This window comes from Ciconia boyciana, chromosome 1, assembly GCF_034638445.1.
Source record: "Ciconia boyciana chromosome 1, ASM3463844v1, whole genome shotgun sequence".
Lineage (NCBI taxonomy): Eukaryota > Metazoa > Chordata > Aves > Ciconiiformes > Ciconiidae > Ciconia > Ciconia boyciana.
In genome coordinates, this window is record NC_132934.1 from 208074827 (window position 1) to 208090038 (window position 15212).

The window sequence follows — 15212 nt, forward strand, 5'->3', positions numbered from 1 at the left end:
CAGCCGGCACTGGGAAAGCCTGTGCTGAGCTCACTCTGGCCTCGAGACAGCTTTTACCTGCACAGCACAGACATATCCTAAGGCTGTGTCTCCCCTGGTAAATGAAACACCTACGGAGGCAGCTCAGGAGCACAGCAGAGGGGCCATTCCCCATGGGCAGCTCCCAGGGCCAGAAGGGTTTGCTCTCAGCCCCAGGCATGTTACTTCTCCGGCAGAGGTGCAGCTTAATGACTAAGAAGCTAATCGTCTACTGAAAGCAGATAAAACTTTCCAAAGGACAGGAAGGCAGGGAGGTGCTGTATGACACTTTACGTATGGGCAACAAAACATACAGTAATTCATAGAATCATAGACTGGTTTGGGTTGGAAGGGACCTTTAAAGATCATCTAGGCCAACCCCCCTGCCATAAGCAGGAACATCTTTCACTGCATCAGGTTCCTCAAAGCCCTTGCTCAAAGCTCAAAGCCCAACCTGACCTTGAACACTTCCAGGGATGGGGCATCCACAACTTCCCTGGGCAACCTGTTCCAGTGTCTCACCATCCTCATCATAAAAAAAAAATATTCCATATATCCAATCTAAATCTACCGTCTTTTAGTTTAAAACTGTTGCCTCTTGTTCTATCACCACAGACCCTGGTAAAAAGCCTCTCTCTCTTTCTTGTAAGCCCCCTTGAAGTACTGGAAGGCTGCTATAAGGTCTCATCAGAGCCTTCTCTTCTCCAGGCTGAACAACCCCAACTCTCTCAGCCTTTCCTCATAGGAGAGGTGCTCCATCCCTCTGACCATTTTCATGGCCGTCCTCTGGACCCGCTCCAACAGGTCCCTGTCTTTCCTGTGCTGAGGGCTCCAGAGCTGGACACAGTACTGCAGGGGGGGTCTCACAAGAGCAGAGTAGAGGGGCAGAATCACCTCCCTTGACCTGCTGGCCACGCTGCTTTTCGTGCAGCCCAGGATATGCTGGCTTTCTGGGCTGCGAGTGCACATTGGTAGCTCATGTCCAGCTTTTCACCCACCAGTACCCCCAAGTCCTTCTTGGCAGGGCTGCTCTCAATCACTTCATCCTCCAGTCTGTACTGATATTGGGGATTGCCCCGACCCAGGTGCAGGACCTTGCACGTGGCCTTGCTGAACTTCATGAGGTTCACATGGGACCACCTCTCTAGCCTGTTAAGGTTCCTCTGGATGGCATCCCTTCCCTCAAGCAAATCAACTCCACCACTCAGCTTGGTATCATCTGCAAACTTGCTGAGGGTGCACTCAACCCCACTATGTCACTGATGAAGACATTAAATAGTATTGGTCCCAGTAACGACCCTTGAGGGACACCACTCGTTACTGGTTTCACTTGGACACTGAGCCATTGACTGTAATTCTTTGGACGCGGCCATCCAGCCAAGTCTTTATCCATCTAACAGTCCATCCATTAAACCTGTAATTTGCCCATTTAGAGGCAAGGATGTTGTGGAGGACCATATCAAAGGCCTTACAGAAGTCTAGCCAGATGACATCCGTAGCTCTTTCCTTATCCACTGATGCAGTCACTCCATCGTAGAAGGCCCCTAGATTAGTCAGGCTTGATTTGCCCTTGGTGAAGCCATGTTGGTTGTCTCTAATCCCCTCTCTCTCTTCCATATGTTTTGACATAGCTCCCAGAAGGAACATTGCAAAGTTTTAAATGTCATGGCTGGTGAAGGTTCTGCCTGTGCTGGCCCCACTCATCCATCCCTGTGCCCGGACAGCACACACCACAGCAGAAACGCGACAGCACGGAGGAACAGGAAAAAGGAAACTGCAGCAGCTACGCAAAAACACCCCTTAGAAACAGCAAAAACACCCGCAAAAAAACATTGCACTCTGCTAGAGGCAAGGATGCTACCGCAACTCTTTCCTCTGTGCTGACTGCAGTGATTTGCTGTGGTGCTCGACATCGCCTTAGCAGGACAGGCGGCATTCCAGCAAGGAGCGTATCATTTTAATTCAGGATGTTAGGCTGCCTTGCTCTCTTGCATTTCTCACTAGAAAGGAAAGGAGCATGCACCCCACCCCCAAGCTGACTTTCTGGCTGGTGTATCTGCACTGTCTGAGCACACAGAAGGTGCTCAGCAAAGCCCAGGGCTGCAAAAAGAAGCAGTCATGACTTCCCCTGAAATCCCCTTGAAGCGGTGGGCCCAAGGTAGCCTCAGAGCTCCCGGACACTAGCACTGGGTTAAGATGCTGCTCCCTGCTCACTTGCCTTTGGAGTTTACTGCCTTTCCAGCCTCACCACTTCTGCCTGCTGCTGGGACCTCACGGCAGGATGCCCTGGGGGGGTCACACTGACCTGGGGGGCTCATTTTACCTTCCTGAGACCAAAACCACGTCTTTTAGCAGTACCTGGCGATCCAAGGCCGTGCAAGCGAGTGAGCCCAGCGAGCCCTGTGCCGAGTTGCTTGGCAAATCGCAAGGACAGCCCGCCACAGGCACAGCTCTCACACCATCCCCACAGTGCCCCTTTCTTTTGGTGCCCCAGTGTGTAAATCCCAACAAGGGACCCCAAGCCCATTGTGGGACTGCAATATTTTTTGTTCAAAAACCTGAACAATAATAAATATCATGAGTGGTGGAGCAATTGATATCACTCATGATGAAAAGATGCTCCACAAGCGTGCGCAAACACAGCCAAGCACGCAGCACCTCCTCCACACGGCTGACGGCCAGTCTATACTCGCACGTTTTACCACAGCAATTAATTGAGCTAAATGTGAGTTTGTTTGTCTTTACCAAAATAAAGGCCACAGCTGATTTTATGCAAGTAAAAGCCCAGCTGTCTGGACACAGTTATACCACTACAAAGACACAGATTTGCTGCAGGTACAGATTTTCTCACTTCTTTATGGGAATAGCTTAGAGTAATATAATTAAATTGATCTCTGAATCTAAACCAGTGGAGATATAGCAATTTCTCCTTTTAATAATCAAGTAGTACATTCTTTGGTCACAGACACACCCTTTAAACACTTGCAGGAACTCCTGACACTGTACTTTTGGGAAATTGCAACCTCCCATCAATTTGACCTTTTCACATGCACTTTGGTCTGTCTAGCTTTACGCGACAGAGGGAGGAGAGCTCCCCGGGATCTCCATTCTCTTGAACTACAATCTGCTTGTTGAACTACCAAAGATTTACACCCTGTAGCAGCAGCCAGGCAATAGCTAGGGCCACAGGAGAGATTCTCCAAAGTGTTTTCCAGCTTGGAAACAAAACCAGCAAAACTGACATTACATCTCTTGAAGTGCATCTGTTTAACATAATGAACACGTTTCTGACTTTCCTTTTACTTGCTTAATCTGTCCCAATTTAATTCTGACTAAGCCTACTGCAAAATCTCTAAGTGTATATGCAATAAAATCAGCACAGAGATTCATACTAACATTTCTAGAAATAGGAGAGTTATAACATCAGCTTAGTTCACATCCAACTGATCACATAAAGCTCCAAAGAAACGAAGCAATCAGGATTATCGTGAGCTCCTTCGGACTTAGTAAAGAATGACATTCTCAAAATGCTTCTACTGTATTTTAAATGTTGATCTTACTCTGCATTAGAGCAGGTTAAAATCTTCCAGCCAAACACGTTTTCATCAAAAATCATCCTTCTTAAAAGCATGAAACTGTGGAACATTATGAGTTTTGGATATCTCTGCAACACTGCAGCTACATTTCTGTTGGAAACATATTTTTTTATTGACACTATTGTAGAAGTAGGGCTCCTATATACTTCTGCAATGCAATGCAAAGAAGAAAAAAAAGAAGAAACTAAGGAAACCAGCTTTTAGAATAGGAAGCACCATGCAGGCAGTGAGCCTTTCAAGAGCTACCATGCTAGGGTCACCAGACTGCACTCTCTCTTTTAAGTGATGTATAGCTTGCAATATATGCAATAGCTTGCTATATATAGCTTGCAATACAGTGTCTTCAGCAAAATACTTGTCCATGGACCTCACTTTCATGAGAAACCCCTCAGAATTCAGCAAGGCCACCCAAGCCCCCAAATTTGGGCATGGTCTTAATACACCTCTTATATTGGAACCCCTGGGAACAAGAATGACCAACACAGAGGAATTTTGGGGGGAATTTGTAGCTGTATGTAGGAATAAGAAACCCTGAATGGACAATTAATGATGAAGTCCGCTTGCTGTTGACCACCAAGAAATCGTAAATACAGAAGAGCTATTGCTCAATAAAGCAGGGCAGTATAAGGAAGTAATGAAATGAAGATGCCTGTAAATGTTCTGGAAAGGAAAGTTCACTACTGCCCTGCTACAGGTACAGTGCAGGTCTCTTCTACGTAGGGATGAAGAGTAGCCAGTGGAGGAAGGACTTTGTTTCCAGCATACCATGGCATTTACATTCATAATTAAAATGCCCTCCTCTAACCTATTTAACTCATCTTTCTCTGCACGCTCTGCCTTCCTTTGCCTCTAGGGCAGACTGCCCTACTTCATCTCTCGAAGACTCTCCAAAGGGACTACATCTCACAACTTCACACATCTACTGTGGATATGCTCCAGCTGAGTCAGCAAAGAGAAAGAGGCGTTTCTGGGGTGCGGATCTTTGAACCTGCCTTAGGCTTTTACCTTACAATGAGAGTAACAAGTGTGTGAAAGGTGCTTACTCCTGCCCATTGACCAGGAGCCTTGAGTCTGGATACTAACCTCACGTCCAGGTGTCTACCTGACTTCAGCTATGATTTCTGCAGTCATGAAGCAGACTTCAAATGTTATTCTTTGTAGCTGTGAATAACACAGAAGAATTAGTGTTGTCGCCATGTGGGAAAAAAGACAAGATCCTGGGAAAGTCAGTAAGCCCAGTCATGGTGCAAGGAAACACAGTTATAGACCCATCGTTAAATGCTGATACAGCCAGAAATGGGAGAAGACTTTCCGTAGCCAAGACATAGCCCTCATGGTATCCTCTGGCTTACGGAATCAGCAACAGTTGCAGCACCTTGTAAAGACAAAGGTTTATTTCAAAAACCATTTTGCAGACTTGGACTCACATCTCCAGAATCCACTGTTTTCTTAGTGATGTTTGTTAGTGCTGGAAAGACTTGGCCTGGCTTCTTCAGGGGTGATTCCGTCAAGATTTGCAGGGCAAAATTATCATCTGAAGAGACACACGCTGTATTAAACATATCCTCCATAGTTAGGAGAGGGACAGGATATCATATTTCTTCACAGGGATCCACACTCAGAATAAATACTCTTTCTAAAGCTCAGCTGATTGTCAGCAAAGGAAAAGGTGCCTTCCTCAACCTCTGCACTCCCAGAGGAACCGATTGGGATAACAACACAGAAGTATAAGCATAAATGACATGGCCATCACCCAAGCTGTAGGAATGGCTTAATTTCTCTTCCATTTATTTTAATGAAAGGCAGATTAGACCAGAGGGAGAGGTTACAAAGCTCTTCTGCAGGGGTGCCAGCATCCACGTCAGCTAGAAGCGCAGCCTCCGACCCACGCTCACGCTTGGGCTAGCCTCGCAGAGAACGCCAGCAGAAGTCAGCTTGGGTGTGACATCCCTCGGCTTGGCCACGCTGCCAGCATGCCTGCCTGCCTGGGGTGTCTCGGGGAGGAAAAGGAGCTCCTTGTAGTCCTCTCAGCAGCCACAGACATGTGGTTGAATGAGTAAATATCAACAGGTTGTCTGAAAACAGCAGTAAGGGGGGAGGGGGGGGTGTTAATACACAAATAACCAGAGAAGCCACAGACTATTATGGCAGTTAAATATAGGCTTCTACATCCAGGCAGGGTGGAATTTTATGAAGCACATTAAAAAATGGGATATCTTTAAAAACAGACCAGATTTATTCTTCAGTTGCATGCCATCTTTTAAAATGCATGGATTAAATCAGAATTAAAAGGTGCCTGCATGATTGACTTCTGCATGTAGTCACAAATGAAGTCCGCTCAACAAGCAGCAGTGTTTCCAGTTCAAGGCTTCATTTGCATTATACATGCTTTTTATTAATGGTGCAAAGAAAGAAAACATTCTGGATAAAAGACACCAGGATCTGATAAGGGCCACTGAGAGCAATGAAGAGGATTCATTGCATTGAGTGATCTGGATCACTGCTTAAGCAGGGCAGGGAGAAACAATACGGACTTGAGCCGGTCCAAGTTCATCCACCCAGGAATAAATACAGCAAGCTACAGTAAAAGGGTGGGAAATCCTGTCCTGGGCTGTGACTACCCTCACATGTCTGACCGGATAACAAGCTGGATGGGGAGCTCCCGGGGTGCCAACGTCTGAAACGGCAAGTGTTAATGAGCTACGAAAACAAGGAACATTGAGTCGCATTGCAAAGGTGATATTGTATCTGATTAGCCTCTGGTTCAGCTGGTACTGCACCAGTGTCCAGGTCAGCTTTCCACAGTGAAAAAGGGGGTTTTGACAACAGTGAAATAATTACGGGGCTCCAGGCTCCATCTGTTAAATGCATTAAAGGACTGATAGCACAGGGCTCCTCACTGTATCTGACAAAGATACTGCAAAATCCCAACTGGTAACTAGAAAATACAGGCTAAAACTAAGATGCAGATCTGTGCCAGAGATGGCAATTAGCTAGTGGAACAAGTCTGTAAAGGCCGTGATGGATTCTCCAGACGGAGAGTGTTATAATCACCAGGACTGAATGTTTCGCAAACTGGAATTAATGCATGGCGTTGTGCAAAAGACTAAATTAGATTATTTCCAAGCCCTTTTACCGGACAAGCTGCCACTCTCTGAACATGTGCCTAAGGAAAGTTAGCAAAGACACCATTCAGGAAGAGCTGCACATCTAGGAAAGGAAAGGTTTTCTAAAGATTATTACACTTGGCCAGCTTAAAGCATTCAGAAGTTGTGAGTCAAGGCCATGGAACAAATATCTATTCCTTTTTATTTGCCTTCTGTTCTTTTGGCCTTTTAAGCTTCAGGGTTCAAGCTCTGCTCTGCAATCATGATGTCCATAAAGCAGAGGTCACCAAGTCTAATTTATGTAAATGCTGAGATTACCACAGCATCATATGAGTCTAGGAGGTCTTCAGGACAATACTGTAAATCTCAAGATTTTTGATAAAGTTATGAGATTTCACCATGGTGATTATAAAGGCAACGCTCCCTTTAAAACCAGCCACATGCAAAAAAAAAAGCCAAATGAAAAAAGCAAGTTAAGCAGCAGCTGCAGTTATCCCATCTCCTTCAAGAGCTCCCTGCCAGCATTTGCGGGTTTCCAGCCACATTTCCCTCATCACAGAAGGACTGGGGGGGGAGTAGGGGATTGATGACCCTACAGGTCTTTTCCATCCCTGGTATGTGTGGGTGCTTCCTCTGGACCGATGCAGCTCTGTGCTTCTCTCTTTTCTGGAAGGCAGAAACCTTTTGCACAGTCCCTGTCCAGAGGATGCCAGGATGGATGGGCTGGGGAACAGATATGGCCAGGATAGACGGAAGGAGATGCTGGGATATACGAGATTCCCATCTGACCACGGGCAAAGCTCTGTTTCCATTAGCTTCTTTCCCAGGCCCTCCTGACGAGATGAAAGCTGGAATTTCTCACCTCGCTTGTTCCTCTAACAGAAAAAAAACCAGCTTCTCCAAACCCTACTCCTTCCATTAACCTTATGAAACCGGGTAGTCCCCTACCTCGACCTCTCTTATCAAGGTCTTCCATCCCAGCCAGACAGCTGGCTGTGAGCCTCCCCAGAGCCCAGGTAAGGGGGGGAAGCGGTGAGCAAGAGCAGAGGCACAGGAAGGTTTGCGCTTGGGAGCAACCCAGCAGTGTGACACAGCCCCTGGCTCTCCTCCAGCAGAGCTCAGGGGCTGCCACCCAGACAAGTCCTCTAGCAGAGATGGGGCTGACTTCCCCCGACAGGTAACCTGCCTTAACCCTCTCCATAGAGAGGAATATTTAGGGCAGAGGCCATTTTGTGAAATTCCATTTTAACCATGCTCATTCCAGACCTGGGCAAGCCCATCCTGTGACGCAGCCCGAGATGTGCGCAGGGATGCACCAGAGCACAGCTGCTGCAGACAGAGAAATGGCAAGTGATGAGCACGCTGGGATTACTGCCATTTCCTAAAGGCTTTTGTCACCCAAATCTTCCCAGGTAACAGGGCCGTGAGGGGATCCTGCAGCCCGTGGGGCCAGTTATAAGTTGGGATATGGCACAGGAGAAGAAACCAAACCAGTTCATACCAATTAAGAACAAGTCTGGGTAACGGCAACAGTGAATATTTCAGTGCGCCCAAGCAAAGGTTGACATTCCTGTATCGAAAAATACCACAGAAAAAAGCCTGAGATGTGGATGAAGACCACTGCTTGCCAACATCTCCTGTGCAGCCAAACATCCCCCCAGCCGCTGGCGCTGTGCAAAGCAACAGCACAAGATACAGTCTGCACATGAGCAACTGTCCTGCTAGTGCTAATTACTGCCTAAAACATATCCAGCAGGAACACATAGGCAGGAAACATCCCCCCAAAATCCAGGCACCGTGTGAAAGGAGCTAAGAAGGACCTGAACTTGCTGAACTTTCTTGCTGAACTGCAAGAAAGACACCACCCAAGATTTTTTAATGTCTGCAAACTGCAGTGGCTCTGCTCTGCCATGCTCCCAGTCCTCTGCTGCACAACACATCCCACCGCTGCCCCTGAACCTGCCAGGAGGGACATTTCTCCACCGTCATGCAAAGAAAACAGCACACAGGGGTAGCAGGCATCTCCTCTGCAATGTGATTTGCGGGTTAAACCATGCTGCCTTACTGGGAAAGAGCAGCAACCACCATCACGAGCCAGCAGGTTTCTCCCCACAACTGCTGGGGTGATCCAGCAGCACCTTGGGATAAGGCTGGGGGCTGGCCCATGCTGCCTGGGTAGAAAGCTGCACTGAAATCAAGGGGTTTCTCAGCATTAACCTTGCTCATCAGGCACCTGGACAAGGTTTTGCAACTGGTTCCAAAGGGTTTCCCACTCAACACCAGTGCCGTTCCCAGTTAGCTGCAGCAGTGCATGCAGTGCCCAGGTCCGCTTGCTTACACGGCCTCAGCAGAACAGACTCTGCGGGTACTGAATCAGCATTTTCCAAGAGTAATAAAAAAACCCAAACCAACTCCTTTTCTGTGGGGATGAATCTGCTTGGTGCCAGAGATGTTTGTTAGCACCGCGAATGGCTGCAGCAGAGCACGGCTCCAGCTCGACCCTGTTGCCCTCGAGTTCATATAGCTGTTTCTTAGCATAAACAGAGATTTTTGCTGAGCTTTTAAAAATATCATCTCACTCTAAAAAAATTGCACAAACTCCGCACAGTGGTAGGGTGGTAATCAAAACACGCGTAGCTGGAGGAAGGTCAGCGGCGCTCAGCGCGGGCCCTCCACTTGTCACAACTGCCCTGCAACATTCATCAAAGCCACGGTCCGAGTTCCTCCTCGTCTGACACAAACCCCACCACTTTTGCAAACTCAGAAAGGCAGAGCATTCACCCCAATTTCATGCCTTACGAACTCTGGAAAGGAAGAGCCAGGTCAGCTGCGCCATCTTTTCTCCATGCCTGCGCCATGGAAAAGTAAGCGCATGCAACTTAAGTTGACGCCAACAAAACTTTTGGGGATTCTGGGGTCAGAAAAGACCTAACGAGGCAGCTTGCAACATGAAAACCACCCACAATCACACCGGACAACACCAGCCTTCCAAATCCAGCAAGATACTGTCTGGGCGGTCAAAGAGACAGGGATGAAACAGAGAAACACCTGTATTTAGGTACAGCAAGGAAAAGGGAGCCCTCAAGGCATGGGTTCACCTCTGAAGGTAGCAAACCTGTCTGGGTGCTGGGCAGGACCTGTGCCACTTGTGGGGATCAGCTTGCAATGAGTAAACGCTCCAGATTATTTTTAATGCGATTGGAATAAACTTGTGCTCACGGGGAGGCCCGGCACGAGGGGCCCGGTACCATGAAAGCCCGACGTGAGCTCTGTTGGGAAGATTTAAGTAGGGCATAAGCAGCGTATATGCTTTATATAGCCCTCGGAGATGCAGGTGCCTCCACCAGCCATCCCGTGCGGCCCGGCCATGGGGGTGTGATGTCCCCACCCGTGCCTGAGGCTGAAGCTCACAGGGGCCATGTCTATGCAAGGCCCAAGCCCCGCAGAAGCCGGCCCCTCCAGCGAGGGCAGGACCGCCTAGGCCCCTCCGACAGACCCACCCCCCGTTGATGGCCATTACCTGCTGACCCCGTACTCCGGGGGCGGCTGGTAGCGGACAAGGGCCACCTCCACCCGGGCAGGCTGTGGGGCGGCGTAGGAGGCCTTGAGGACATCCTGCGCCGGCTGATCGCCGTAGAAGAGCCCGTGCTCCTGCGCCTTGCTGCCGGGGGCCGCCGCCTTGCCTTTGTAGGGGTACTCGGGCGGCGGGCCCCGCGGGTCCGTGGCCTTGCTGGGCGGCGGGGCCGCCTTGAAGCCCTTCCCGCCCCCCGGGGCCGGGGGGTGCTGCTTGGCCCCGTTCCTCTCCAGCGAGAGCTGCATGATCCTCTCGCTCAGCGAGCGGACGTGGCCCTGCTTCAGCTCCTTCAGCGCCTCGTCCTTATGCGCCTGCCCGCTGTTGGCCCGGTTCACCGTCGGCCTCCCCTCCGTCCTGGACTTCTGGCCGGATGCGCCATAAAGAACCGGTGCAGCGGCGGTGGCCGGCGGCTGGCCTCGGAAAAACTGAGACTGGGCCTTGGCCTCCTCATAGGTGGGGAGCTCCTCGGTGCTGTGCGGGGGCTGCGGGGCCCGGGGCTGCTTCTCCATCGCAGCACCGTCCCCCTGGTGCTCCTGCCCCTGCGGTTCCTGCCGCCCTGACGGCTGGACCATTGGCGGCTCTTCGGGCGCGAGGTTTTCTGCGGAAGAGAGAGTGCTGGCTGTGCTGTTGGAGGGGCCGGCGCTGCCCGTCGCCTGGTGCTGTATGGCCAGCAGGTTCATGTTCTCGCTGGGGTTGCCATACCTCAGCCGCTCCTGGATCAGGCGCTGCAGGACGGTGCCGGCTGCCACCTCCTCCGCCCCTCGCATCTCTGCCTCTGGGAGCCGGTGGAAGCTGGGTGGGCGCAGGGTGCAGAGGGCCTCCTCGGCTGGCAGGGAGAGAGAGAGGTGGCCATTAGCTCTGCTGCCTGGGAGGTCTGCCCCCCGCCTTTTTTCCCCTCCTACACCCCACGGCTGTGACCCTGTGCCCAGGATGCACCCCCGGGGCAGTGCCCTGCCAGGGTACCCCTGGGAGCAGAGGGGACATGGCTGGAAGCCACCAAAGGAGGCAGGGCACTGCTCCCTGCTCATCCCCCCTCCCAGCTCATCCTTAATTCTGTCTGCAGTGACCCCTAAAAACATATTCCCGTCCCCTCCCTGGCCTTCCCCTCCATAATACTCTGTGCGTCCCATACCCACGGCTCTGAACCCCCTCCTGAGTCAATGGAGGGACAGGCGATGTCACAGGGAAATTTGGTCTTTTCTAAAATACAAATAGACTAGACTAGAATATTTCAGTTGGAAGGGACCTACAATGATCATCTAGGCCAACTGCCTGACTAATTCAGGGCTGACCAAAAGTTAAAGCATGGTATTAAGGGCATTGTCCAAATGCCTCTTAAACACCGACAGGCCTGGGGCATCAACCACCTCTCTAGGAAGCCCGTTCCAGTGTTTGACCACCCACCCTGGCGATGCCTTGCATGGCTTACAGAGGCAGCCTGCATAGCAATACTAAACAAGATGCTGCATTTTTGATGGCCAAAGTCAGATGAGTCAAATCCCCTCCTAAGTGCACTGCCTGCCATGATCAAAATAAAATGCAGAATGTGTCGCAGAAAAACTGTGAAACAATGCTGAAAATAAAAGGGTCCTAAAAGTGTAATTAAAGAACAGTCTGTGCTCTGGCGTCTTCCCCTAAAACTGCAATTTCCCTTCTGGCCAATAACGCTATTTCTAAGGGAGTCAATACTAACTTTTGTAATTTTGCTGGGTGAGTACAAGGAAGGCGTTATGGTCATAGATGTAATGCCAGCATTTTAAAAAGAGCACAGACAGATCAGCTGCACAACCCTAACACAGGCTACTGAAGTAATTCAGAGGCAATGGTACCATTTTTGCACCATATATGCAGCGGAGCTTGCCTGGAGCTAAGCATCTAATGCCATATAACCACGGCTGGGAGGCTGGGATCCCTCCCTCCTGGGAGACGTCTGTCTGAACAGTGTTGGAGCCCAGAGGGGTGCTCCTGAAAGACCCCGGTGTGGAGAAAAGTGAGAATAAGCCCACAGCTCTGGACAGAGTCCTCCCACGTCCCTAGGCAAGAAGGAGGTGCCATTTTGAGTTCATTTTTTTTGAGGTCATTCTTGGCAACTTTCTCTCTCCTGCTGTTTCCAATTCTCAGAGGAGTTTGTCAGAAGTACTTACATTTGTTTTTTCGCATTTGAAAGTAGTTAAAAAGCAAACTTTCTCTTGAGGTCTGGTATTTCCCTGAGGTTTCATCAGTTACTGCACATGCTGTGGGATAACTTATATACAACCCGGATGCCAGAGGAGAAAAAAAAAGCCTTCAACTCTTAACAACGAGAATAGGTCGTTTCCACTAACATTTCTGTGGCAAAGCCTTTAAGATGATTATGAGGCTTGAGGGGGAGAGAAGATTCCCAGGCTGTTTCACTCCACGCCTGCCCTATGATACACACCTCTCCTGCTTTCCCTGAGACACCGTTATCTGCCTACCAGCCTGACTCACTGGGGTCCTTCAGGACTGGGCCAGTGTTTGGACCCCACAAGATGCACAGACACACAGACCTCCATCTACCTGTCTGCACAACAGCCAAGTATCCATCTGCTTTATATGCCCCTGCAGCTACAGCAACCTCTTACTGCTTTATTTGTGTTATCACAGTGCACAGAAGCCTCACCATACTGGACATTTTTGCAGACGTGCAATAAAATCTCCCTAACATACCAGAAAGCTCAGAATCACAGAATCGTATAGGTTGGAAAAGACCTTTAAGATCATCGAGTCCAACCGTAAACCAATAGTCTAGGTTGTTAGACTACACCTGAGATAAGCCTGCAGAAAGTGGAAAAAGCCAAAACTACATTGTCAAGGCAGCTCTTTATCATACACCACAAGGATTTTCACCTTTGTGCTAGACATCTGTTAACAACCTTGTATTTGGGAGATGTACTTTAGTTGCCTATTGTTGAGGTCCAAAAGGATTGACCACAGTGAGCTTTCCACAGGGTGCCTGCGGTCCTGCTCCATCGGCAAAAGGCTACGGACCTCGGTCGAGCTGTGCAGTGAAGAGCAGCCATGTCCTGAAGGACAGGTGGAAACGCTGCATCCTCCACAAGCACAGGTGACAAATGATGGTGGGTCATAACACTCAAGTCAAAGGCAACTCACCTTTGACTCTACCGAGGATGAGAAGCTGGCCTTCAACCCCGTAATTATTTGCAAATGGTCTAAACTTCTCAGTTTATGCTTCAGGAAAAACCTGGAAGTAAATGCGGTGGGTTTGTATGGAAGTGTGGCCACCCACTTACCAGCTTTTTCTTTGGCACTGATTGCTTCAGCTGTTAGCGGAGAAACTTCATGTCTGCCAGCAAACAACTGGTGATCCTGGTAAAGAAAGCCAGTGTCTTCCAGTACCTGGACTGGGCTGGTAGGCTTGTAACAAACAGATGTGGAGCCTGTAAGAAAGAAGAAAGTGATGTCAGTAAATAAACCACTTGAACAACAAAATATAAAGCCATGACTTATGACAGAGGTCCAGAATGTTTTCTTGAGCATGGTTACGTACCTGAGAAGCCCTGCTGAGGCCACTGAGCCAAACACCTCTGCTGTCCTCACCACCCAAATAACACATTAGCTCTGAAGAACAAGAGGCAGCCACCAAGTCATGTTCCAGGCACCGACCCAGCCTGATCTTTGAGGTCCCCAGACCGCATACAAAGCAAGGCTGGCACAGCCCGGCTTGCAAGAGCTGACAGTGACAAGCTCACAAACCAAGGCATGGCCCTGGGACATGAAGCTAACAGAGCCAGAGTAAAAGTGAAAGAGGGAGTGGGTAAAAAGAAGGAAAGAAGGATAGGTGAGGACCCAGCCACACATTCAATATAGTGTGGGAAAGGCTTTGCCACAGAATCCGCTCGTGAATAATAGTTCAGCACTACAGAAAATTGCTGAGACATAAAATACAGCCAACACTATCAAGGGAGAGAGTTTATAAATCACTTTGTCCAGATGTTCTTAATATGGTAAGGAGACGATGTAGCTGGAGAGCCACGGGAATGTGTCCGGCAGACTGACTGCACAGGAGCCGCACGCCTGAACTCCGGCATTCCACAGACATCGATGGCTGGACTAGTCCTCCAGCTCCTTTCACAATCAGTGAGCAGGAACAAGCTCTCCTGGCAAGCAACAAGGCTCATCTTAAATCTGTTCTCAGGGATGCCTTTCTCCGGCAGTGCTTGTTCTAACAAGCTCTTACAAAATGCATCACAGCAGTGTTAAGACAGGAAGGACATTGGATGACCCCACAATTCAAGACAGAAATGACATTGGCATGACCCCACAATTCAAGAAAGACATAGACAGACTGGAGAGGGTCCTAATGAGGGCCACAAAGATGATCAAAGGGCTGTAGAACCTGCCCTATGAGGGAAGGCTGAAGGAGTTAGGTCTTTTCTCCCCGGAGAAGAGAAGGCTTGGGGGGGGACAACATCATCACAGCGTGACAGGACTTAAAGGGCAGCTACAAAGAGGACAGAGGCTCTCTCTTCACAAGGTGCCACATGGAGAAGACAAGGGGCAATGGGTACAAGTTGCACCAAGAGAGGTTTTATCTTCACATAAGAAAGAAATTTTTTACAGTGAGAACCATCATTCACTGGAACAACCTCCTTCAGTGACATGGTAGAGTCCCCATCACTGGAGGTTTTCCAGATGTGATTGGACAGGGTGCTAGATAATCTCATCTAGGCTCCCCTTCCCATGGAAGGTTGGGCCAGATATCTGTTGAGGTCCCTTCCAATCTGGGCTGTTCTATGATTCTATGACTTTCCGCTTCCTACTTATTCTTCTGAGCAACACCTCATTTTTGTGAAGAGAAGGCTCTTTGAGGTTCAAACCTTGGAGGTGAGCATCTCCTGGCCCCAAGTACCCTGGTGCAGCAGGGACACAGCAGAA

General features: G+C 49.3%; 1 protein-coding gene across 4 annotated transcripts in view; it reads right to left on the bottom strand.

Moving 5' to 3' along the window:
- Positions 1 to 15212, bottom strand: part of AMOTL1 (angiomotin like 1) — a 78900-nt gene that overhangs the window by 33738 nt on the left and 29950 nt on the right. For 3 of the 4 annotated variants that reach the window (XM_072850696.1, XM_072850698.1, XM_072850699.1), the window contains 2 exons: positions 13568 to 13714; positions 10242 to 11121 (listed from right to left, as the gene is read on the bottom strand). In XM_072850696.1, coding sequence (XP_072706797.1) covers positions 10242 to 11121; positions 13568 to 13714 — 1027 coding nt within the window. Of the gene's footprint in view, positions 1 to 10241; positions 11122 to 13567; positions 13715 to 15212 lie in introns of those variants that run through there. The other variant, XM_072850700.1, reaches the window with a different exon arrangement.